Source organism: Buteo buteo, chromosome 3 (genome assembly GCF_964188355.1).
Source record: "Buteo buteo chromosome 3, bButBut1.hap1.1, whole genome shotgun sequence".
NCBI classification, from domain to species: domain Eukaryota; kingdom Metazoa; phylum Chordata; class Aves; order Accipitriformes; family Accipitridae; genus Buteo; species Buteo buteo.
In genome coordinates, this window is record NC_134173.1 from 32,143,710 (window position 1) to 32,170,490 (window position 26,781).

The window sequence follows — 26,781 nt, forward strand, 5'->3', positions numbered from 1 at the left end:
GTACTTAGTCTGTAGGCTGTGGTGCTTTTCCATCTAGGATTAAATTGTCATATTTTGTAGGTAGTACAAGGCTAATGACATAGTGTTTTTATGTTATTAGCAACATAGTAGTGTATAAAATGCACCTAATATGTATATTTTTCAACAGTAACATTGTTAATAATGTCATCACTTCCAGGAGGCAACAATTTTATTTTGTATTTATGTGAGAACCTCTCACACAATTTAGTGATTGAACATGTGCAAGTGCTGAACCCCCGTCCTGTGCAGTGGAGCTGTGCAGAATCAAAGCTGCTCCCATTTATGGGGGCACAAACTGGCTGTCACTCGGAGTGGCTCGCTATTCACACTGTCACAGGAGCAGCACTGGACTCTGAGTCCAAAGAGCTGTTTTCAAGCAGTTATACCTCCACTATGTGACAGTCTTACTCCTGCTTTCAGAAAAAAAAAAGGAAACAAAAGCAGATCACTGTGGTTTTCTGGCTGAATTTCTGACCTCTCTTAGCTTCTCTGATATCTCGCTTTGTTCAGTGCCCCTGCTGTAATTTCATGTCCTTCAGGGCATGGCTTTAATTTCTCATGACAGCTAGTGAGGTTATTGACTAGAGAGATCCAAAGACAAAAATTGCCAGGCATTCCCACAAGGGAATGTAACACAAATTTGTTTGAACCTCATTGGTACTTTGGAGAAAGGTCTGTGTCAGTGTCTTTTTCCTAATCACTATATTCAGTCCCATGAATATTCTCAGTATGAGGGAACTCCCTAGCTTTCATGTAGCCCCATTTCTAAGCACTATGCTGAATTCATACAGTGTGTTGGCTTTCCTGCGATCTATAGGCATATACCTCATAGTCAGGCTGGGGAAACGATGCAGTTAAAAGCTGCTGACGCTGTGAGGGGTAAGCTCTGATCAGATCTGCTTGTTTCTCAGACAGCGGAAGGATGAGCTGGAACAGAGGATGTCTGCTCTCCAGGAAAGCCGGAGGGAGCTTATGGTTCAGTTAGAAGGCCTCATGAAACTGCTGAAGGTAAGGAGCTCCACCTCATACTACCAAGGAGAACAGGCAGAGTGAGGCAAGAGAGGAGAGGGAGGAGATATGATGACAGAACTCTGCAGAACTTGACTATTTTCACCCTTAAAATTTGGCTTTGTTTCCTTCCTTTTCTATATTTTGCCTTGGTCTTTCAATTCAGGGGTTTCAAATGATGCTCAGATGATGTTCCTGTAGTAAAGCTGCATCACCATTGTCACCTACTGCTAAGTGGATGGAACATCAGAGATAGGCTCTGAACTATTGAATAATTAATACAATCCTTTAAATAATACTGCAGCATGATGCAATACAGTCCTGTTTTGCTCTTTGGTAGAAGGATTTGGCTGCATCTCTAGATTTCAGGCTAGCAATCTCTGGATCGACCATTCGACATGTCCAAACACAAAATATTTTGTGGTCTGGTTTCAGGTGTTTTTAGAGTTTTCTCTGTTGAGGACATCAAATAAAAAAACATAAGAAAAGAAACAAACTGACACGTAAACCGAGTTAACTAGTAACTGTGAGAAAAACAACTCAGCGCTCTACACTATTACCTACTCCAGCTGACAGTACAGAATTGCTTTTGCTAGTTCCTTTACCTTTGCCCATTCAGTTGCTCATTCTGTAAGACATGCCATTTGACAACCACATCTAATTCTCTGATCTTAGAGATGCTTCCCCAACAGCACTTGGTCATTTTCATAAATAAAGAAACAAGCCCTTGTTAAACAAACGAAACATGCCTCAACAAAGGATCTCAGTTAAAAATGAAGATATCAAAAAGCATGTGCATTTTTAAGACAGACTAGGGTAAGATGGAAAATGTGTCTTTATTTGCAGAGTCCAGCCCTATTTTACCTGATGTGCCTCAGGACAGATGATGTCAGAAATTCACATTGGAAGAAAGTGCTCTGAATGGCATAAAAGTCTGTTTCGTTGTTGGCCATGCCAGATAAAATGAGTGCGGGAAAATTCAGTGCAACTTGGGTCAAATATGGCTCTGATAACAGCAGAAAGAATTGCACTGAAGTCCTTTTAGCAATGTGTGTTTGCATCAAAGGATGAGTTTGACCCCTTACGTCATTTGCACCTCCTAAAGCACAGGCTCCTGCAGCCACAGTGCAGGAATTGGTGGCACCCGAGCAGCAGAGCCCACCAAATAGCCAGCAGATTATTGGGAGCTGGAAGTAGACAGTATACTCTTCACTCTACCTATGAAATGCTGCAGTGGTACAACTAGCAGTCAGGGCTGCCTGCTGTCATTGCACTGCCTGGACAAAGAGAATCTGGGGTAGGAAACTGTAGTAGCTTTCTGCACACTTTACACTGTTCTGGTGTTTCAGAGTGTGCAGAGGTGGGACCATGACCTGGTCACATACCTCGACTGTACCCTTAACCCTGTACTCCAAATTTGGCCTTGGTATCTGTTCTTCACTTACATCCTGGCTAATCTCATGTGCTGATCCTTTTTTTCTTTAGGAAGAAGAATTGAAACAGGTAGTAAGTTACCTCCTTACTGGAGGCCTCACTAACTCCTAAATGTGATTGTTTTCCTGTGATTTATTTTACTTCCTTTGCTTGAAATGTGTGTGTGTTCTTTTGACCAAAATTAACACTTTGCAATTCTTTCACACATTATTTTCAAGTATCCTGGAGCAATTTTCACAATTAAACATCTTAGCCCTCCAGAAAGTGAGTCATGGCTACAAGGAGTCTTGATCTTTTTCTCACTCTTCTAAATAAGAACATGTAAGATATGGAAACCACCACCCAAAAGTAGTGAAACCAATCGAGAATATGAATTAAAGAACACTTCTACTATAGATAATGTTTTGAAAAAGTAATGAGAATTTGGAACTTTAAGAAAAACATAACTGAGTTTAAATTAGACGAGGGCAATGAGTTTGAGGCCCCACTTTATCCAGAAAAAGTCAGGGCATTGTGTGCACATCTTTTAACATCAGTCCTGATGTTAACAGTCCTGTGAGTCTTCAGGAACATAATGTAGTTTCTAAATGGCTTCTGCAACCTGGACCAAAAAGGGCAAGTATTTATATTACTAATGGTAAATTTTAGAAGATTTAATTGTTTTGGAGCTTTTTATTATCAAAATGGATCTTGGAAAGATATTAGGCTAAAAAAAGCACTTTTCAGACAGCAGTCTGATTTATGAGTCTGATAAAAATGTTTCATTTTAACAAAACGCATTTCCTCTTGCGTTCATCAGCAGAACTACAGTCACAAGGCTGATGTGTTCTGTCTATGGTAGAGCATGCAGACTTTGTAGGTAATGCTCACCTTCATTTTGGCTAATTTTTGTAGAGCATCAATCTGTTGCACACAAAAAAATACGTCTAAACAAACATCACCTGCATGTAAGAGCTGGTTTTTTCAATTCTGCAGTATTGAAAGATCTTCCATTCACAAAAGAGAAGTTTCCCACGTGACAAGAGTTTCCCACGTGACAAGAGTTTCCCTATCATATAAAATGTTCACTGGACAGTACAAGTGAAAGCACATTTTCAGGCTGTTATGAGATATTATTTTTTTCTTCCAAGAGTAATAGCCTCGCTGAATACCAGGTGATGATGCTAAGGAATTACTCTCACAATTTTCCATTAAATGATCCCCATTACGCTATGCCATTTCATGATCTGTTGAGAGAAACAGGATTAAATTAATTTCTGGAGGAATTCAGTTGGAATGAGCAGCCTGGCAATTCATCTAATGCTTATGAACTTTCTATTTCTCTCCTGCCCTTCCTTGAGAAAGGATAATGAGTTCTTCACATCCGTGTCGTTTGATGAGGCTGTGTGACAGGCTTTCCCCATATGTCATCCCAATTCAGTTCCGGCAGAGGGAGCAATGGGCTAAAGCTCCTGTAAAGCCAGTTTTTATTTCAGGCATTTTATCCTAAGCGTGCATGACAGTTGATAGTGGGAAATCTTTTCCTGTCTAGCAAGGGTTAACTTAAAATCCATAGCAGGTTGACTAGGGATGGTGAATTAAATAAAATACATGGAAGTTTTCCTAAAAGGCATGAGAACATTGATAGATGCAACCAAGTACAACATAAAAGCTGAAGCCATTCACATATCCCTGGTAGCTCCCCTTTCAGCATGCCTTAGTCCTCAGCTGGTGGGACTGCCGAGGTTTGGGAGCAATTCGGTGCTCAATTTCTCCGCTGAGATTACCAAGAAGTCACTACTGATTATTATCACAGATTTCAGGCCATTAGCTCTAGCCTGTGAAAAACACATTTCACCTGATAACCACTAAGCAGGAATTCAATCCCATCCTGATAGCATTCCATTCCCACAAACTTGGGCTGAGGTGGATCTAGATGAGTAAAATATAATTGAAGTGTTCACTTCTCTGAAATTAGGCATTCCCTAATAACCTCCTGTTTCAACTTGCTGTTCATCAGTTCTGTCTGATACTGCCCAAATAGTATAAAAAGAGAGCAGTTTTTTACTGGAGAGGGGACTCCAAATGCTTCATTTCCCTGTGCTTTCCAAACAGTTTGTTCCAACAAAAAAGCTACAGATAAGAGAGCACTGTTTATCATAAACACAAGATCTCAGTCATAGCTTCAAAGCAGACACAAGGGTAAGCACCGGTGTACAACAGCTTTTACATTGCTCTTGTGGGAAAATTCCAGTGAAGAAGTACTGGCAGGCATCTGTTATTTTTAGTAAATAAAATGCCTATTCTGAAGTTCATTCCTTTAGTGTGACCTGACTATAGGAAGCAAATTTTGTCCATTTTTTTCTCATCTTCTCTGAAAGTTCCCACTGTTGCTGGTGTCCCCTAGAACCAAGACCAAAGGCAAAGGGGAGCTGAGGAAAAAGGGCAAGCAAAAGAGGGAGCTGGGAACCAGAAATTCTTTTGCAAATTTGTTTCACAGAGGATGAAACATGCCCTGTCAGGACATCAAAGGAGATAGCTGTAGATCCCAGATCTCCTCCCTGATGGGGACCTCCAAGGACCTTGGAACATCTCCAGGTTGCTCGATGCCCTGCCTCTGGAGGACTAGAGATCTGCTTTTCTGCTGGAGTGGGTACAGATGATTCCAGAAACAGGAGAGCATCTGGCCTTTATGTATTCGACTTCCCTTTCATCCATCATTTAAATGTTTTAAAACCAACCATTAAAGAAATTTTAAGTGTTAAATCCTCCATTCTCCCATCAGTAATGTGCTTATTCCTCATAAACCTAATTTGCCCTTGATGCCTTTCTGGTGATAATGTCTCTTAGAAAGGGGTGATAGGAGAAAAGAACAAATAGCTTAGTATTCTGATGCATTATTTATGGTCCAGGGCAGAAATTCATAAAAATCTCAAGGGCAATGCTGCACTCCTCCTGCAATGGGCTGCTGTTGTCTGTTTTTAGAACATATTTGCCAAACCATATCAGGGCTGCAGTGGCAGCCACTACCAGAGTCAAAATAAATGCCTTAGGAAGAGTTAAGAAATTCTCCTGAATTCTCAAAATAGAGCCAGGGTGAGGGAAACACCAGCCCTCAGCTTACTTTTCACTGTAAACAACCAGGGGCATGTGTTGCACTCAAGCCAACTCCATCCTTGGCATCTACCAAACACAGGTTTTCAGTCAAAAGCCGTGTGCAGTTTGGTGTGGGCGCAGCATTTGTTTTTCCTTACGTGGATACACGTTCCCAGGGGTTTTGAAACAGTGGATGAAAACGGCACTGTGTCTCTTGGTATCACTCACCCAGCTGCGTTTGTAAAAATGACTATTTTGTCAAGTCTGCTTGAATTTCAGCTAAGTGATACTAACTGTAAGGTGCTAACAGCATGACATTTTATATGACTGGTGTTAAAACATTTTCACTTCCAGCAGCTAAACCCATAGCAGGAATTTATATTGCCCTATCCCTACAGTGTTTTGGGAGTGCCTGACTATATCCTGTAGAGCGAACAATTTAATAGTATGATTTAATAGCAGCTTAAAATAGTTCTCTGGCTCTGAATAAAAAGCAGAAAGCTATATTATTTATTGCAAGTGTCAGACTTTATGTGACTGAGAGGTTGCACATACCGTGAACTTCTCCTGCAGGGAGGCAGAGGGCACGGCTGTGATCAGCTCTCAAGGCAGCGCTCTGATGAAAGGGGCTGTTTCAGTCCCTTGACCAGGCTGAAAGCCACGTTGGTGCCAGCATCTTTCCCTTTCTCACAGCCCAAAGGGGTTATGTTTTATCAAACATGCATGCCAACTAGGGGAGTGAGAGAGGGAAGAGGGCAGAGAGAAGGTCTATACTTCAGTGCATATGAACTTGGAATTTTTTTTAATTTAGCTGCCTGACATTTTCCCACGCTTAAAGGAAGTCAGATCTTGAGTCATATTTTCCTACTTAGTCTTTTTCTACACGGAAGCCTTGCTGTCTGCTAACAGCTGACTTCAGTATATTTCTTTTAGCAAAATTAACATCACCCAACTGATTTAAAAACAGCATGATGCCTTTAAGCTGCGGGATGGGTGACAAGGACAGCGGGCGAGGGCTCTTGCAAAGACCTGTTTAACCCCTTGTGATTGTTTTGCAGACCCAAGGGGCAGGCTCCCCACGTTCCTCACCCAGCCACACTATCAGTCGGCCGATTCCAATGCCCATCAGGTCTGCCTCTGCCTGCTCCACCCCAACCCACGCACCTCAGGACTCTCTGACTGGGGTGGGAGGAGATGTGCAGGAAGCCTTTGCACAAAGTAAGTCTCATTAATAGCTTGTCTCAGGTACTCAGAGACTGTTTGAAGAATCATTATTTCTTGTGGCTAATGACTAAATGAACGTGAGCTTCTGAGTTACATGCAATGAAACAAAACAAAACAATCTGCAGCAACTGTGTTTTGCCATTGAAAATCAACTTTGTCAGCCATCAGACTTTGCTGTCAAAGCAAGCAGGTAAGCAGAAACTGGACGATGATGACAAATAATGGATTTTGTGGTAAGAGGGAATTTTAATGCAAGATGGTCAGACCATTATCAGTGCTCTGTTAACCAGAAGAAGAAAAATTGCCATTGAGTTCAGCAACGCGTTGTCATTGTGTTTGGTTTTAAATGAAGACTTTGCTAGGAATAGATGATACAGTCATAGAATTAGTTCAGGTAGAAAGGACTCTTGTAAGTCACCATGTCCTCCTGCTCCAAGACATAGGGCTTCAAAGTGAGATCAGACTGTTCAGGACCTTAACCATTTGAGTTCCCAGTTGAGTTCTGGATGGCTCCTGCTATGCATTTTCCACAGCCTCTGTTTCCAGTGTTTGACCATGCTTACTGTGTAAATTTTTTGTCCTTGTATCTGACTGGAACATCCCTTGATGCAACTTGTGACTGTTGTCCCTTGTCCTTTTGCTTTGGGCCTCTGAGAAAGGTCCAGCTAGACTAGACAGGAACCAAGCTAGATGAATGTGTTTCCAGAAAACTGCCATAGGCTGCACCATGTTCCTCACTCCTCTTTCCACATCTTTGTCAAGTAACAATAAATTTTAAACCGATTACATTATTATGTTGACTACTAAAGAAAATAGTCTATGTGATCTAAATGAAGAAATATTCCTTCTTTTTCTAATCTGCTCTGTCCTAAAATATTTACATCACTGCAATTCTTTTATTTGAATAAATTTTTTCCCCATTTCCCTAGTACAAAACAAACGTAAGTGGACCTCTGGAGTTCCTCTGCTACAGTGGAAGCGTGTTTGTTCCCAGGAGCCCAGTTCAGCCCTCTCATGCACCCTTCCCCTTGGTTTTCATGGGAGTTGTGTCTGTGTGTATATCTTAGGACAAGGTTGAATCTGTAATGCAATCAAGAACTTTCTGCTAAAGTGCTTGTCAATTCACGTATTGAACATAGGCATAATTCCCAGTCCCAACATAACACAGTGCTGGATGTCTCATTTTCTGTGGCAGAAGAAACAGGCAAGAAATATTTTTCTTCTTTCTGCTGTGAAAAAAATTGAGACAAGCAAAAATATGGACCACTAACCCCTATGCTGTTATAGGACAGTTTCTTCCAGAGCTAAGAGTAAGAGAAATAATGTAGTGGCCACAATAAAATATCCATAAATAATACTAAGGCTGCCTCAGGCAAATGCTTTTTAAGTATATAAGTATGTTCTGTTCAAGATAAAAAACAATATAAAAAGGTTAGCGATCACATTTTAAAACTGCTGCATTTGATAAATATCTAGCTTTATGTCATTATTTACCATATTCTTTAGATGGGAAGGTCAAACCCAAAGAACTTGAAGCCAGCCATTCTGTCACATCTTGACATATGACTTGGCGGGGGCGGGACTGAGATTTTACAGCTTCATTCTGTGCTGCACCAACAGAGATCTGCCAATATATACCTAATGCAGACAAGCCACGGTTAAAGCATCATTTATCTTGGGGGTTTTTTTTCTCTTTCATGATGTTTGCAATAGTTCAGAGATAGATACAAAATTGAGAAGACTTTAGAGAGGGAGTGACTGTCTGAGTGTTTGTGTGCGTGTGTAAGAGAGAGATTAACTACTTTAATTTACATTCAAGTAACCATTTGGTAATTGATATATTTTTAAAACCTCTTTAAGATTTGGGGAACTTTTAAAACTCTATTGTTTTACATTCAGCCAGTTTTAAAGAATCTGAAGCAGTCAAATCCTGCCAATTCCTGTGAATAATCCATTCTGGGAGATTAGAGATTCCATGGGATATATTGATCATTCAGCTACAATAGGAGCTACGTTTGGGATTTGGGGGAGTTAAGCACATGTTACCCACAGCCTGCTCCTAGGGCAGGAGTGTTTCATGCAGCTCACAAGGATCTTTCATGATTGATGGTTAAGGGAATATTGCCAGGTTCAGCAGGGAAGCACTTCTAGATCCATTATTAGAAAGAGTTTAAAAGCAGCTTGGGGCTGTTTAGAGAGGCAATAGTGCTTCCTTTATTAAAAAGAGAGAGAGAGAGAGAAAAAGTAAATTATGGAATATACAAGAAAGTCCTTGAGCTACAGGAGAGGCTGAGAGGGAGCAGAGAAGAAAAATCCATATCAGTCTTGATGAGGTCAAGTATGTTTCTTCAACATTTGCCATAATTACGTGGCAAATACCTGGCAATAATGGTGTCATTAAACAGAGCTGTGGGAACTTAGAGAAAACACTTCATTTCTTCCCTCCTCCCCCACAGACATTATAAATGAGTTCACGCTGGATTTAATCTTCCAGGCCTGGTCTGCTGGTGTCACCACACAAATGCAAGCTTGATGGCAATGAATAATCTCCGCATATCTGGCATTGTGATTAAATGAAGCATGAGGGTAGGCTTCTGCTCTTGCATACAGCATAAGTAAATGAGGCCATTCTGCAGAGAACTGTTCTGCACGCGTCCCTCGTAAGGACTTTGATACCCTGAATTATCACAATGGCAGCTTTCAGCACGGTTAAAACTGCTTTCAACATATCTTGTGAAGAATATTAACACTGTGTATTGTCTGTCTCTTGCTTCAGGTGCAAGACGAAACTTAAGAAACGATTTGCTGGTGGCAGCAGATTCAATCACCAACACGATGTCGTCTTTGGTAAAAGAACTAAATTCTGGTGAGCGAGGCTAACGAGGGTGGATATTCACCTCATTAATATTTCACACATATTCGAAAAAATGGGAGGTAGGAAAATATAAACCAACAAAAAAGCAGTGTAATGTAGCTTCAAAGCTTTTTATGCTGTTAGAAAAAAAGTCCCTAAATAACAGCTTTGGGAATACAGCATTTCTGAAAGCCATGGGTGTAGAAGTGCAGCTGGATACAGTGAAAACTTTGAGAAGTTTGTATGTGATTCCACGTGGAGTGGGATTCCGCTCTTCAGAAATTTCATTCAGTATAGAACATATAGGACCTGTTATAAAATGCAGTCTGTGGTATTCTCATTAAAATATCCTACCTAATAAGCGAGATAAGCAAAAGCTTCACTATTCTGTCCCACCACAAGAAGAAAACTATTAGCTCTGCAGATATATGTAGAATAATACACTGTTATTTGCTGTAAGGAGGTGGCATTCTAAGTTGGAAAGTCAGAGAAAGGCTTAGAGAAATAGCCAAGCATACGTTCTCTTGTGAAAGTTAAATCGAACTGTGTGTCGCCTTTTGTTTCACAGAAGTGGGCAGCGAGACAGAAAGCAATGTGGATTCTGAATTTGGACGGACTCATTTTGATGACCTTGTGCCATCCCCAACGTCTGAGAAGGCTTTCCTGGCGCAGATCCATGCGCGGAAGCCAGGGTACATCCACAGCGCTGCTGCCACCGGCTCCATCCGCAGTGACATGTGGGTACCTGCTCCATTCGCCACCTTCATCTCATTCTTTTTCTGTTGAAAACCATATGCAGCATGTAATATTTTCTCTCCCTCTCAACTATTTGATTACCAAAAAAACGCCTAAATCCAGGTGAGGACAGCTTCATGGTTAGATAGTAGTGAGCTCTGTAAACAGTAAAGGCCAGAACTTAGGATGCCCTCAGGAGTGAGCTGTCCCACATCCAGTCTGGTACACTCGGGCAGTGTGGAGACTGTGGGACAGCTGCGCTCCCTAGTATGCCCTGCAGTCCTATTCCCTGCTTATCCAGGCTGAGGGGCCTGTTGGAGCCCACTGGAAAAAGAGAAGCTTTTAACTGGAAAAGACAGAATGTTTTTGTTGACCAACTCAATTAATCAACAAACTGATTTATTTCTAGAACCTGAATTTTCCTATCAAAGACAATAGGCACCTTTCCAGTTATTTTTAGTTCAACCTCTTTGTATCAAGTTATTGAGAAATTTTGTTACTCATTTCCCTAGGGCTGTATCCCCAAAATGCCTTCAGCAGAATATGGCCTTTGGTCTACCAGACCACTGGAGAGGGGAAATAGCAGAAGTGTTTTCCACTGCCAGGAAAATGCTAACCAATGGCGCATGTGGTTAGACTAAAAGTATCCCGCTCTCCTCATAGCTTACAATAAAGGGAAGTTTTATTGACTCTGAATGTCATTCATCTCAGGAGGCTATTTATTAATAATTGTCTTTAGGGTTACAGAAGATGGAGACCCCTACGTCAGAGCAGATGATGAAAATTATGAGAATGACTCTGTCCGCCAGCTGGAGAATGAACTGAAGATGGAGGAGTACCTGAAGCAGAAGCTGCAGGATGAGGCATACCAGGTGGGAGAAGGACACCGTCTGCCCATGTGTCTCCATAAGTGAGAAAGAGTAATGCACCTTAGCTGTCCAGTGCCCTTCTCAACCTGTCCTGGGCCCTGAGGCATGATCTCTTCTCAGTTACTAGAGCAGCCACATTCCAAAAACTGCGGTTGTTTTCTTCCACAGACACGCACGCATCTAGCCTTTGTGCATATCCAGGAAGACCACACTGCCTGAGGCACACAAGAGTAATCCTTAAGCTTACCAGGGCATCAGGTGGGACAGAATTGCCTCTGAGCTTGTTCTCTGCCAGGGCCTACCAAGTCACTTAGACCTCATTCTCCCCTACCACAGAGGCTGCTTGGTGGTGTCAAGCTGAGTTCTTGCTATATTTAGGTTATTTTTTTTCTCCAGTAGCAAAAAACATCCATAATGGTTTCTCCAGTGTGAACTGAAGCTCAAGTGCAGTCTGTATATTATTGTCATTGTCAGAATCTGGAAGGAGAGGAAAGGGTATGAAATGAACTGTATCCCGGAGGACCAGGTATTCAACAAGCATCTAGTATAGAGAAGCCTGGGGATTTGGCATTAAACACTCCCTGAGGAAGTTTTCAAAGGTCATTTGTTTAAGAGTCTGAGTAAAGCAAATTTGCCAGGGGGAGCTGGAATTCTGTAGGTATCCTGTCCTTTCTGCATAATGGTCTCCACTTCTACCTGGTGTAATGGACTATCACCAGTTTTTAAATTATTCTGACTTGGATCATCCTAATATAAAATTCATTACTTCTTATGATGTTGGTAGTAATGTCAGTAGGAGGGCACACCCAGTTCGGTTATTTGGGAGCAGAGCTGAAGCAAGCAAAAATAGCTATGTTCCCACATGGTGATCAATTAAAATTTGGAATTCAGCACTACAGAGTATAACAGAGACCAAAAGTATAAATGGGCAAAACAAAGGATTAAGCAGGTACTGAGATATCAGGTGTATGGAAATGAGGTTCAAAAGCACCTTCTGGGCAGGAATTCTTTTAAACTGGTGATTGCTGGGAGCTAACAAAATCTAGCCTTTTTTTCTGGTAGTTTTTCTCTAGTGTCCACTGCCAGGCACTTTGGAGACAAGAATCTGGGACTGACAGGCTTGTGATCTAATGAAGAATGGTGGCTCCTTTGGTCTTCTTTTCTGTAAATCTGCTAGAATAAGTTAGTCTTGTAAAAGTTCATTGACTCATATCAAAATTGTAGGTAGTTTTGAGGTTGATGTGAGCGTCTTTTTGTTGTTGTTGTTTACCTAGGTCTGCTACATGCCCATGGTAGCCTGCCAAAAGTAATTTTGTTGCAAAGGTCTTTAAGGACATGACAACAGCAGCAAAATTGTTATAGACTATCTGCTAAGGAAACAGGGGTGACATGGGGGTTTTTGTCACAATTTTTTAGCCAAGATAGAAATGGCAAAAATGACAGCCTTTTAACTTCTGAACAGGATGAGCAGCTACTGCTGATGCAATGGAAAGTAATTGTCAGTTATAAAGAAGGAGTACCTCAGTGGTGACAGCTGTCAAGCATCAAATAATAAATGTTATTATTGCTGGTAAAAATTCCATTTTCTCCAGAAAGAACAATAGACCGATTTGACTCTACTTTGGTTACAGTATGGAAGTGCAATATATGGCAACAGTGTTACAAGAGTTTCACAGGTTACAATGGAATTTTGTACATGCACAAAATTGAGTATGCATATGCACTACAAAATAAGGGCATTCATTGTGCAGTAGAAGTTACACATGTCACTCAATAGAACTGGGTGTTACTCTTGCTTCAGTCAAAATAGAGCTTTTCTACTGTCTTCCAACAACATTCCCAGAAGAAGGGGAAGAAATCTTCTCCCTATCGATGTCAAAATAAAACTTCTTTTGAATTTAGGTCAGCCAAAACTACATCCAGGTAAACTTTCTTCCCCATTGTTTTACATGATTTATTTCCGCTGAGGGGAAAAAAAGGCAGAAAAAGAGAAAGGCTTTTTTCTTTCAAAAATGTGTTCACTGAGGGAACAGAAAGTCGTCATTCTAGACAAGTTCTGTTTAATAGCATTTTTTCCAAAAGGAATTATTTGGTGATGTACTTCACTGTCTTTGAGATTGTCAGCTCCTATCAGCCAATGATTTGACAGTAGTGACTTGTAAGTAGAAACTATTTTTAGTTGATAACCACAGACCCAAGGCATTCAACGCTCGAGAAGTCCTTCCCAATATGGTTGATGCCCTTTCAATTAGGGAACAGGTTCAAAGGAAGCAAGAAAAAGTATTAAGTTAGTAGAGACCAGTAGGATAATTAGGAGTTGTTTGAATAGTGTCATGTGTTAATCCTGAGCCATGTACTCGTTCTCTGCACTTGGCAGTTAATTTGTGGTATTTTTCTATTCTATTCCTTTTTCTACCAGTATCACTGAGTAGTCTCTAAAGACAGAATTTTCTGCTTGCAAAAACAAAGGAAAATTGGGAAATTTCTGTTTAGGGTATCCTTTTGAACAGTGGCCAGGTCAACTATTCTCATTTTGCATCAAACCATTGAAATTTATTACAGGCTATTTTACTATTTGTACTCACATGTACACTGCATTCATCTGGATAGCCAAAAAAAGGTGGTGGCTGTAGCTATCATAATGCAATTGTCAGCTGAAAATATCTGTGAAGGGGAACTCCTACTAAGATTACAGAATGGTAACCTCAGTAACAATATGGTAACCATTTTTATGTTATTAAATGTCTCACTTTGTGTAAAAGCAGCACATTTAGAAAAACATGTAGATGTAGTGTAGCATGGAAGATGTTTGGTCAAAACCCACTCTTGTTATTTCGTGTCACCTTGTCTCCAAGCAAGATTTTCAAGCTAAACTCTAAATTAGTATTAAAGTACAAGCAAAAAACTCAAGATGCGTGAGGAAATCTGGGACAGGGAAACTCAAAGGAGGCTTCTTTCTTTCTCTTTTTTTTTTGAAGCATGTTGTAAATAACAAGTATCTGTACCAGAAAAAAACACGTTTAGTGCACAAGTGTAAATGCTAACAGTGCTTACCCTCCCACATCTACTACCAGTTGTGTTCTTGTCAGTCTTGTGCTGAATGTGTTGTGCAAGAAACTTTTCATTGGGTTTATCTTCTGGGTCCATAATTGCTCCCTTTATTTCTAGGCTTGTGCATGGCTTTCTTCAGAATAATACACTGCTTGGCTGCTCACTGGCTTAATATGTCATCTTCTTGTTTTCTGTCCTTTGTTACCTACAGGTCAGTTTGCAAAGTTGAGTGCAATATCCTTCTCTCTCTCCTCTCAAGTAAGTATCATTATAATTTAGAAGAATATTTGGAATTAATCCTCGTAATGTGTATTTCAGTTGCAACGCACCTTGCGCTGCCTGAGTGTATGTGACGATGGTGTTTCTTTCTTCTTTCAACCTGTGTTAGGATGCCTAGAAATCTCTTTAAATAATTTCTAATTTTTTGAAATGTGGTCCTAGTCTTGCGGATTCATGTTAAGCCACCACCCTTTATCTTCTTCCTTTGTTGACCATAGGAGTAAGAACATGGGCTTTTCATCCCTGGGGATGATGACAGATATATTAGCCAGTACGGAGAAACCTTATCCAGAAGATGAGGAATCAGATTACATTTCAGGAGACCTGAGTTTAATTCCTTACAATGCTTTAGTCTTCCTAGGATAACTGAAATAAATAATTTCTGGTGAGACTGGAACATCACAAATGTTAAAGAAAGCAATCCACCAGCCACTTAATCATAGAAGTGTCCTCCAATGTTTTCTGGAAGTTTAAAATGCCCCGATCCAAAGTGCAAAGTACTCAGCTACTAGCTAGAGTCTGGCAATTTAGAGATAAGACAAGAAGGTGTACAAATTCCCTGCTGGCCTATATTCAGGTCATGTTCCTTACACATGCCAACCTCACAGTTGCAGCACTGAGTTTAATGCCAAGTTCAGCAATTCTCTTTTTCTGCAGGAACACAAACAATGGCTATTTTTATGAAGTAGCCTGTTATTCTGAACATTTGCCCAGGAAATGGGAGACCACACATTTCCTTCTTGCTTCATCTGAATCTGCGGACTCTGCATTTCTGACTTGCTAGGAGAGTACAGTGCCCTGCTGCAAAAATGGCAGTGAGACAATGCTGTCCATCCTACTGCCACACTGAACCATGGGGTAACAGGGCCAGAAAGGGAGGGGAAATCAAAATAGGGGTCTGACTCTCATCTGAAAACTGAGTCTCTTCCTCAAAGCCAGAACTAAAGGCAACCAAAGGTCTACTATCAAATGGACACTTCACGTTGGGAGCAGGGTCATGTTCAGATAAGCAAAAACAGTGAATAGCCTGTGCCAACTTGTGCAGGAATTAGTGTTGCTAGATTTTGCATGCCATGTCTTATGCTAGACCTTATTTATATGGCAATTTTGATGGCAAAATTTGACCCTGATTCAAGGAGTTTGCAACTTCTGATGACAGTAGAATTTGGATGTCAAAGTGTGGACCTTGTGAAAGCAGTTGCCAGTCTTCGGTGTTAAAAGCTGTTAGGTATTTCTGAAGCATCTGTCTCAGTGTCTCTGGCAGCTAAAGCAGAATAAATGGATGTGAAAAGCAAATAAATGGTGATACCCAGAGTACTATAAACACCAAATAACTGCTCATAAAAATTCTTCTTACATTGCCCCTCAGGTTACATTCATTTTCTCAGTAGCCTTGTTAAAAGCATGAGACATGTAGATTTTCCTAAACATTGACAGCCAGAAAAATAAGTTTTCTTCTTCTATTTTGTTGCAGTTGTCAGTTATAGATCAGGTCACATGAAAAGGAAAATAGATCTTTCAACAACAATGTATGTGTTTATGTATATAGTGGAAATGGTATATATAACTGAATTTAATTACAATTATGAATAACTATGACTTTAAAGGGTAGTAGCATTCAGACAAACTATTTGCAATATTAAGTGGAAAAAAATCCTTTTCATTAGAATTATAAAGCTCAGTCAATCCCATTTAAGGTTTCCTTTTTTGTTAGGAAGCAGTGTTAACATAGTGATGTGGGGAAACGCTTACTGCTGTACAGCCTAGCTTTCTTGCAAATATGTATCCTGTCTCAAATTAGCAGAGATCTGAGACTTAGCTACTATCTTATCTCCTGGATACTTCTGAAACCTTTTGAAACCCCATCAAAAAGAAATTTTTTAAAGCACTGTGCTCTGGTTAATTCCATAGTGAAACTCTTTTTAGCTCCCCAGGGAGCCCTTCAGGCAGTATCAAAGACTGAAACATTCCCACCAGCTGTAAAATCCTGGCCCTTTAGAAATTAGCAACAAAAACTGGTGAACTTGACACTTCACCTATAACCACAAGAACAAACTGTGTACATTGTGATAAATACATCTACACATGATAAGCGTGCCTTAGTCTTCTCAAGATTGACTCTCTTGTGAATGTGGAAGACTATCATATCTGGTCTATTTTATTTGGTACCAATATTTCATAGCCTTGGAAAATTAAATCCAAAATAGTTCATACCAGTCTCAATGTCTAAAGTGCTTTTGCTGTTTATGTTGGGTTCTTGCTTGGAGCTTAGCAATTGCATCAAGGCTTTTACTTCTAAGATAATATCAATCAATGATGATACAAATACAGTCGGTTGCCTATATGGCCATATGAGGTAGAAAGCCAACAGACTTTCTTGTCTTGCAACAGTATTACATTTGTGTTTATTTAAAAAACAGATGGGAAAAATGAGATCAGTTTATTGTAGCTTCATATGAGTGATATTGCTGCTGATCGGCAGCCACAGAGTTATGTTCATTTCTTCATTCATCAGTCATGGACAAGTGGTGTTGATGTTATTTGATTAAGGCTTTTTGCATTCTATTTGCATTTGCATTTTTAAAAGAGCTATGTACAGTTCTCTAGAATTGATTTTGAAATAACATCTACTATAACAAATTCCCAAGACAGCAAGTGGTTCCAGTAATATATAAAATATAATTTAATCATGTTTTCAGCTTACTTTTTACATTAAATGTACTTTAATACCACTTGTTTAATTTTTAATAGAGTAACAGAATGAATTTGAGCTTGTTTTCAGCAGGCTCTAGGCAGATCTTGAAATCAGGTGAACATGCAACTTTGACATTATTTTGCCTTTATCCCCTGATAGCAGTTGGGCTTTTGCCCAGGATAGCCAATGGGAGCAGAAAGCCTCCACCTCTGTAAGTGGTTAAAATGTTGTCATTTTCAATGAAGAGCTGTCGACTTGTGCAGTGGACATGTTCCCACGATACCTACAATTTCCTAGATTTTCTAAAGCAATGCTTTCTTTGTGCTGGCATAGCAACATTTTAGTTGGCCATGTCTAATTCATGTATATGCATTATTATAACAGAAAAGGAAGTGTGAAAAGCTTATAAAAATCAGACCTAAAGCATCCACTGAGAGGGAGTACAGGGAAGAGTCTTTATTAGAGGTTTCGTTCTCAATTTTTTACTGTGGTCACATTTTCTGTATCTTGACAAAAACATGTAATAATTTCAATTACTCAGTTCCATTCCCACTCCAAAGCCTTTCACTGACTCAAAACCTTATCACATAAATTATTGTGGGTCTGGGGCTTTGAGTGGCTATGGGTGACATTTTCCATTGCAAAAGTGACTGAGTGGTTTGTATTGAAACAGGTGGTAATTTTTCAAACACAAAAACCCCAAATCACCTCAACTTCTTGATATGAATGCATTGTTAAAAAAAATACTATTTATTCAACTTGACTGTTTTTCCAGGACAGAAGTCTTACTGAGTAACACTTTCATGTTTCTTTCACCTTCTCCCTTTTTCTCCAAACTCTGTTTTCATGTTTACCAGCAGAGATTAGGAATATTACCAAACATCAGGTGATAAAACCCATGGGCCAAGGGAGATGGTGCAGTCAGTCCAGTCTGCCCGGTGTACCGCTGTCAGAAGGACTGTTCGTTAAGCCGAAGGGCACAGGTGATTCATATAAGTGCTGTGAAGACAAAACTGCCCTGCATCTGTTTTTTTCTGGGAAAGAAATAAGATTTTAGAGCTAGTGTGCACTTCGCTGGCCATCATTGACTTTTTTAGCCCTTTGCGACATGGACCTGGCCATTTACCGTTTGGGAAAGATGAGACACAGGATCTGTAGCCCAGGGTCCAAGTCAGGTTACTAGCCCACCGTTAATGGATGTGTAGGTTTCAGATTTGCTGTGCCCACTGCCTGAGGTCACATTTCCCAGCTGTGCCCTGGCCTCTCTTCGGCTGTAGAGCCCCAAACGCTGCTAGTCAGAGCTGACTGGCTGCATTTAAAGCTCATGCACTGCGGTTCATTCCTCACACAGGCTTCATGCCAGGAGCTCAGGATATCACAGAGAAGTAGGTGCAGTTCTTGGTTGGACCCTTGGGGGGATTGTTCGGTCCAGTCTCCTACCTGAGACAGGTCTAGCTCCAACACAAGACCGTGTCAGCCATGGTTTTCTCTAGCAAAGACTTTAAAACCTCCACAGATGGAAATTTCACCATCTCTTTGGGCATCCCCCTTGCCCAGCGCAGTGCCACCCTCCTCATGGTTTTTATCTTTCCCTAATGTCCAACCTGAACCTCCCAACATGTGATTTGTCCTTTTTGTGTGCTTCAGCACTGCCAAGAGGATTTTGGCTTTGTTATCCTTGTAACTACCCCTCAAATAGCTGCTAACTGATCCTCCCTTGCCACCTCTGCCCCAGCCTCAGCAAGTCCAGTTTCTTCAGCCTCTTCCTCCTAAGTCAGCAATGCAGGGGTGAAGAAGCAAGATACAGGCACTAGATGAACTGCTCACATCCCTAAGTCATACCCTACTAGCACAACCAAATGATTCAGCATCTCTTTTCATTTTTTTCTGAACAAATACATAAAAAACAGCATTATGTGGACCATTCCATTTGAAAATAACAGCAGGCTGATAGCACAGTAATTTTCAAAAATGTCTGCTACATTCACTCAGCTATATTTTGGTTTTCCTCTTTATTTTTCTCCCTAAGTCCTCCTCCTCTTAGCATGTAGGCGTAAAAAAGCTGTAGAAGAACTGTGACTGAGTTAACGGGGAAGAAGCAGCTTTAGTTTTGCGAATTTATTTCTAAAATTACACAAGTGATAGGAATGGTTTTTGAAAATTGCTGAATGATAAGTAACAGAAAAGAACCTGTGGATTAAGTTACAGAAAAGATCAAGAAACAGTTTTATAACATACCAAATCATACGAGTCTTAACTTGGAATTAATTGTGGCATTTCCAAAACACTGCAATGAATTTAGAGCTCTGAGGTTCATTAGTACTCACTATTTCTTGTATGAAAAACTCTCTATCCTAGCGCTAGCTGTGGAACAGAGAGAAGCCTTGAGAGAATTTAGAATAATCCTCTCCACACTCCACCAAAGAGCAGTAATTTATCCAGAAAATTCGAAGCAAACCCATATACTTAGCAGTACTATCAATGCATCTTAATGCATCCAGTGTTTCACAAGCCACTCTTTATTTTGCTCCTGTGGTTTATAATGATACCATCAAGAAATATGAGATGTACCTGTATTTACATAACCCTGAAATTGATTCAATAAAAATCAGTCCCGGGCAGCTGAGAACTGACCTCTTCCATGCCTTTCATTTGCATTTTTTGGCTGACTTGTGAAGAGCAAGATTTTCTTTTACTAAGATTTCCAAATTAATTTGCAGACTTAAGCAGTACAGATGCATGTCTGATTTTTAAAAAATACTCGTTTAAAATGTACCACAGAAATTTTTTATAAACCTCTCACTTGACTTGCAGTGCATTCTTTCCATTCATCAACAAAATATTAATGCTATGTCTTTTGTAACTGCCTGACACAAGGAGATACTAAATTAGGATCATCATACCATTTGGGATGCTTAAGTATTAAGGAATCAGATGGAAGCATTTGTGCTTGAATAATTAATACAATCAAATGGTGTCAGGAAGGAGAATCAGCAAGCTTAACTACCTGATCTTTCTTCATTCATCAGCTTTAATTTAACTCTTTTTTGCTGAAGTAATTTGCATTTCGTCTCTCATCTTGTAGACCAGCTTTATGTCTGAAATAAGTAGAAAAGATTTCATGTCAGTTGGGTTTGGTCTTTTATGCTGTTATTTATCAGAGCTCAGGCAATGCGAATTGGTTTTCTGTCTGAGGTAGTTCAAGAGAAAAAGGATGAGCTCCTTAGCTCTGAAAGGTCAAGTGTGTAAACAGTGCCTTTACAATAAATATGCCAAAAGCAGAGTTTTGCAATATTACCTGACTGTAGATCCTCACGTAGTTAGGAGGAAGAGCAGCAGTCGTCTGTCAAGCATTTCCCATTACCAGCTAAAACTTTGATGCCTCCAATATAGGAATTTAAGATACTTACTGATGCTTCAGGATGTGGAGGAGCACCAAGGAGAAATTGGTGCACCAGCAGATTGGGCTATTTATGAGCTATAGCACCCAGAATCATCCTTTTAAGTAACTGTGCTTCTTTTTAGACATAGGGAAATACACCTGAGCATGTAAATTAAGGGTAAGACATTTACACATGGCGGGGAGCTCCTGATGGTGAAGGTGGCTGAATGCTGTTGCACAAATGGAATAATCCATAGTTTCTTTACCAATAATCTATTTATAGAGAAACCTGGAAGGGTAAAATGGAAGGGAAAGTGGGAACATCCACAAATCTGTGTCAGTGTAGACCCAGTTACCCCAGGGTGCCACAGCAGAGCAGGCAGCAGTCTTCTCACCCGTGGTAAGAAGAGTTTCCGACTTCCCAAGTGCCCTGTAAGTTTCTGTTCACAGCTGAAATACCTATGGTAGAATGGCTTTTTTGGTTTTGTAACTTTTTCAGGGATAACCACAGGAATTGGCCAGCTTCTCCTTTTTTCTCTTGATAGAGCGGCAGGCAGAGGATTTACTTGCTCTGCCTGTGTGGGTGCAGCATCTTAAACCAGCACTCCTTTTAAAAGCCTTCCCTAAACATTTCTCAACAGGCAAGCTGCAGTCAGACAGACAACGAAAGCTATGTAAGAACTGATGATGAGGAGAGCTGCTTTCGGACAGACGATGAAGAAAACTCGGCTGCAAACTTCACAGAAGAGTGGAACCAAGAGGTGCAGCGTCTCTTGACAAAAAAATCACATAACTAAGTTCTGAGGACTGTAGCACAGTACTTTTGTTCTAAGAGTTGTAGTTTGTAGATGTGTGTTTTTGACAACAAGACTTTTGTTTAAAGCTAACTTATATTAGCTACATCTTCTGTAACATGGCTCATTACCGGTGAAGAAAACAGACTGATGTACGTACTGCTGTTACAAAGGATAGCAGTATTAATAACTCACGTAAACCCTTTGCACATGATATTGAACCTGTTCAGTTTACAATGACAATACTGTTTATAGATAGAAATTTGATTTCTGAATACTTTGAGATTTTAGTAGATTGGTTTACTATACACTGTACATTTTTTCCACAGAAGAAATAAAAAGCTACAATTATGCATTTAACACTGAATGATTATACTCCTGAGTGTATATATCTAGTAGCCCAAAAAGCAAAGTACCAGACTATATTTGCAATTTGTTTGCAAGTCTTTAAATTAAGACTTATACAAAATGTACTAAAATAATAATAGTAATATAATTAATAATATTAATAAAAAACCTCTCTAATTTAGGGCTAATGTGTAACTTAGGAATGTTTCTTTCAAAATAATCTAACAAATCAGCCATAGAAGTTAGTGTAAATATTTTTTTTCCAAATAGATATCATATACAAAAGGTGACATTCAAATGATATAGAATCTAGTTTTTAAATCAGCACAGATCTTCTTAAAACTGTGAACTATGTTTTGAAATACTCGTTGCTAAAGCTGTTTATAAACCACAGGTGCCATAAGATCCCTGAACTGACTGATGTTACGTATAATCCTCCATGGTATTGTTTCATTGATGTTTTAGCTTTAGTAAGCATGTGTTCAACAAACCGGCTCTTTCCATCTCTCTGCCCCTCCTCCTTCCCTCCCCCCCCCCCCCCCATTATGTTATTTTCGAGGCCTTCAGCTTTAAATGTACAGGCTTAAAGTGCGCTTGCAACTGTTTTCTTTTTATTTCCGAATGTGTATTGCCTTAGCCAGCCACCAGATGTTCTGCATGCACTCTTGGAAATGTGTAGTGAGACTCTTTCGGAGCTGGATGGAGAAATAGCTATCAGTGAAAAGCACAAGAAAAGCGATGGATTTTTTTGAAAGGACAGGCATACAGTTACAGAATTGGAGTTTTGTCCGGTTTAGTATGTTTCAAGTATAAAGGCATTTCAGGAGAAAGGGGGCTTACCTGGCCATTTGGGGTTAGGCAGTGAGATTGCTAACTAAAAAGTGTTGGCTCTGCTATGACTAAAAACCTGCAGATACTCCTGAGCAGGGATTGACACAAGCTAGCTGTAATGCCCTCCCCACAACATACTACTGCTTGGAAGTAAAGATGACACCGGTATGGCACATAGGCACTGCCGCGCAGAGAAATCGGAGCCAGGCCAGGAACAGCTAGACCAGAAGCCGGGCAGTAGCACAGTGCAGCGTTACGTGCTGGCCGCACCGCCCTCCTGAGAAGCGCAGTGTGTTAGCTCGGGATGACCCCTGCGCTAATGTAATTTTACTGCCCTAATACAATATTACGGCTTCCAGTATCTGGCTGACCTGAAGTGACACTAACAGCCCTGAAAAGAGTGGCGTTTCATACAGATATTTCACACCAGCACAGTTTGCCTACAGCAAGTGATGAGATACTCATCTAAAGCAGGTTAATGTGGTCTGTCTGTCCTCGCTTTCATGGTGACGTGGATGTACGCTGCCATATTTACGTGAGATTGCTATGTAGCTCGACCCAGTAAGTCCACTTGTTCGCAGGCATTCTCTAGGCTCGTGGCTGTTTCCCTGGGCACTCTGCGTTAGGGAATGAGTATCTGTATGAAAGAGCTGCTGCCATTTTTCACTTTCATATTGTATTATTGCGTATGCAGATCTCTTGTCCGCATCTTCTTGCGTATCTGGGCTTGGTCTCGGACATCCAAATGCATACTAAGGCATCCAGATATCTTCATGTAAGCTTTTCATTTTTGCAACCGCTGGTCTTTGCTCCTGGGATATGTGCCGTCCTGGCAAGGCTGGCACCATACCCTCCGATGCCCCCTCCTCCAACCTCCTCTCAGGAATGGGTGAGCCTCCACTAGTGCCTAGCACTCCACGTTTAAAGCTACTCCAGTGAAGCTGTAGATGTTGCTGTCAGCTCAGGATTCCAGGCAAGCATTTCCTGAACAGAGATAAAACAAGCTAGAACACAGCTACATGCAATGGCTGACTAATTCAACCCATGTCATGTTTAACTGTACCCAGAGTAATAGATCCCTCCCATCATCTTAATGTCTGCGTGCTCATTATCACTATGCTTAAAATAGATGCAATAGAATAAATCCATTGCAAGGGCTTCCGGACTAGGAGTAAGGAAAAAAGTTGACGGATCAAGCGCCTTTCTCTCAGGCTGGTGTCAACAAGGTGGTCCCCAGCAGAGCTATGGGTCCCTTACGCCCTGGAGTTCTGAGATGAAGCACCTCTTACTTGGCTCTCCAAATATCTATTTTAAGCATTTTCCAACTGTTAAGCTGGCTGCGTTTTCGCCCAGCTGGTCTTTGTCTGCTTGCTGAATATTATTTTGGTTGTGGTTTGTGGTCATTGAAACAAACAGAGTTACAGAAGAGGTCCCTGGTGTGGGCCTTTTCTTAACTACCAATGGCCCACCACAGCAGTCGAAACTCCGGGTGGTTTTACTGTCACTGGAGGGAAACCAGTGGTTTGGAATCAGGAGACAGGGATGTGAAGATGTATAGGGTCCTCGAATGTCCAAAGCAAAGGTGGAGAATGGGTTGTCTGTAAGTAGTAATGTTAACTAAACTGCATAAAAAGGTGTGTGGCCTTTGTTGTGATATAATATGTATTTTCTTATATGCATGAGCCAAATTGTTGCATCATAATTTATCATAAGTGTGTCCGCCTTTACTTTCAGTCATCTTCTCCCATCCTTATTGGTTCTTGGCAATTACTGTAGATAGACCTTGTAAATATTGCAACCTCGGGTTGCTGTAATCACGTTGGTTCAATTCAGCAGACGGAGCTGTGAACAACAAGCACTCCACTGTGTCCTGAAGGCAAAAGGGCATTTTTACTTTTGAACCAAAAAAAAAAAGTGTGAAGAGTTACATCTTGAGGCTACTAACTGTAAGACATTTTTAAAACTACTGTACTTGACACCACTTGAGACAGATACAGAGACACTAAAGATGTCACGATATTCATTGGTATTGTAACAGAACTGCTATTGTATGGGTTTTTTGTATTGCTGTTAAGTATTGTTTTGTGTGTGTGTGTTGGAACCTAATGGGGACATGTTATATTTTGAAGTGATTAAACTATTTAATTGTGTGTCTATATTTTGGAATGGAATTATTTCTTCATTAAAAAGATTTTTAAAAGTAATTTATGGACCATCACGTTTGTGGCTTATTTTGGTTTTGGAAGTCCTGTTCCATGGTGCTCAAGCAGCGGTTTTTTTCAATAGGGAAGGAAAACATGTCCCCATGGCACAGCAAGCAGTCTTTGCTTCACCCACACCATCTCCTCCACCTGGTGCAAGAGAACTCCTTCCACCACTTCCCCCAGGACTTTGAGCATGGTACCGAGCAGCGCCTGCTTTCAGTGGTCCAGGCAGTTTCTTCTTTCTTCCTTTCTTGATTCTCTATATCTTTAGCAGTTTCACAACCTGAAAATGCAGTTTCCCTGTCTGTAAAACATCTTCCCCTGCTTCCACTTAACAGCAACAAAAATGACCATAAGCAGAGACATCAGGGGCCTGATGAGGTGCCTGGTACAGACCTATAAGGGGACCCTGGTCCTCAGCAACCTAAACTATCTGCAGTAGTGTAATTTTTCTTACCCACTGTGTTTCTCTCTCTCTCTGTCCTTAGAAGGACCAAAACCTTGGAAGAGGTGCATTTTAATGGCGTTACCGTACTCAGTCATGTTATCTTTAATTGCAGAAAGACATGAAGTCTTCATTTTTCCAGTTACGCTTTTAAGATGTCTTTCCATATCGGGTGTTGGTAATTACAACTAGTTGCTAACCTAAAAGAGCACAAAGCAAGAGCTGTTACTTAAAGCAACAAGTTTGTGTCGTGATGAAGTATCTCCAGGAATGGCAAAGGCAGTCGGGAGGTGTCATGGTTTAACCCCAGCCAGCAGCTAAGCCCCACGCAGCCGCTCACTCACCTCCCTCACAGTGGGATGGGGGAGAGAATCAGAAGGCAAAAAGTGAGAAAACTCGTGGGCTGAGATAAAAACAGTTTAATAGGTAAATCAAAAGCCGCACACACAAGCAAAGCACAGCAAGGAATTCATTCACCACTTCCCATTGGCAGGCAGGTGTTCAGCCATCTCCAGAAAGCAGGGCTCCATCACGCATAACGGTGACTTGGGAAGACAAACACCATCACTCCGAATGTCTCCCCCCCTTCCTTCTTCTTCTCTCAGCTTTGTATGCTGAGCATGACGTCCTATGGTCTGGAATACCCCTTGGGTCAGTTGGGGTCAGCTGTCCCGGCTGTGTCCCCTCCCAACCCCTTGTGCCCCCCCAGCCTCCTCGCTGGTGGGGTGGGGTGAGAAGCAGAAAAGGCCTTGACGCTGTGTCAGCACTGCTCAGCAGGGACGAAAACACCCCTGTGTTATCAACACTGTTTTCAGCACAAATCCAAAGCATAGTCCTGTAGGGTTTAGGGTTTATTTCTGCGGGGCCCGGACGATAGACCACCAATATGAGGATTAAAGTCGCCCCTTTATTGAGCTTAGCTGATCATTTTTATACAATTCTCTAAGTTGTTTAGAAACTCTGATTGGTTGCTGCATGCAAGCATTTGGTGTCCACGCGCACAAACATAAACGGTGATTGGTTACATCGGTACTGTCCACGCGCACAAACGTAAGATAAAGTTAGTTATACTCGCTCTGTACACACGCATAAACATAAGACATAATTGGCCGTATTAATTAGAGCATGCAAGACTTGTCTTAGTCCAATTGGTCGAGATAAGCCCCTGAATTGAGGTTGTTTGTGCCAAGTTCCCTTTATCGTGGAATGTGCACCTGTGTTTTTCTAATTGGGATCTTTCTTTTTCTATCTTCTTGTTTATTCTGTTCAAGGCCTTCTAAAGGTGTCTGGAACGCTCTTATGACCATGAGCAACTTCTAGGCCCAATAACTAAGTTCCCTATAACTGAACCCTACATCGCCCCATACTAGCTACTGTGAAGAAAATTAACTCTATCCCAGCCAAAACCAGCACAGGAGGCAATGCCCAGCTGTGCTTTTTGTGCCCGTGGTGCTGGCGGTCCTCCACAGGGCAGCCTGGCGAGGGTGTGCTGCTGACCCGCGCTGGCAGCCCCCTCCAGCAGATGCACTGCA

The 26,781-nt window shown here is 40.9% G+C and overlaps 1 protein-coding gene across 18 annotated transcripts in view; it reads left to right on the plus strand.

The window, feature by feature from the left end:
- The window catches only part of DTNA (dystrobrevin alpha), a 231,552-nt gene extending 206,748 nt beyond the window's left edge, over positions 1-24,804 (plus strand). For 11 of the 18 annotated variants that reach the window (XM_075023237.1, XM_075023235.1, XM_075023236.1 and 8 more), the window contains 7 exons: positions 933-1,029; positions 2,515-2,532; positions 6,597-6,756; positions 9,539-9,628; positions 10,185-10,353; positions 11,091-11,223; positions 21,269-24,804. In XM_075023237.1, the coding sequence (XP_074879338.1) occupies positions 933-1,029; positions 2,515-2,532; positions 6,597-6,756; positions 9,539-9,628; positions 10,185-10,353; positions 11,091-11,223; positions 21,269-21,424 (823 nt within the window). In that variant the 3' untranslated portion in view covers positions 21,425-24,804. Of the gene's footprint in view, positions 1-932; positions 1,030-2,514; positions 2,533-6,596; positions 6,757-9,538; positions 9,629-10,184; positions 10,354-11,090; positions 11,224-14,482; positions 14,530-21,268 lie in introns of all 18 variants that reach the window. The other 7 variants (XM_075023238.1, XM_075023240.1, XM_075023246.1 and 4 more) reach the window with 2 other exon arrangements.
- The last annotated feature ends 1,977 nt before the right edge of the window (positions 24,805-26,781 follow it).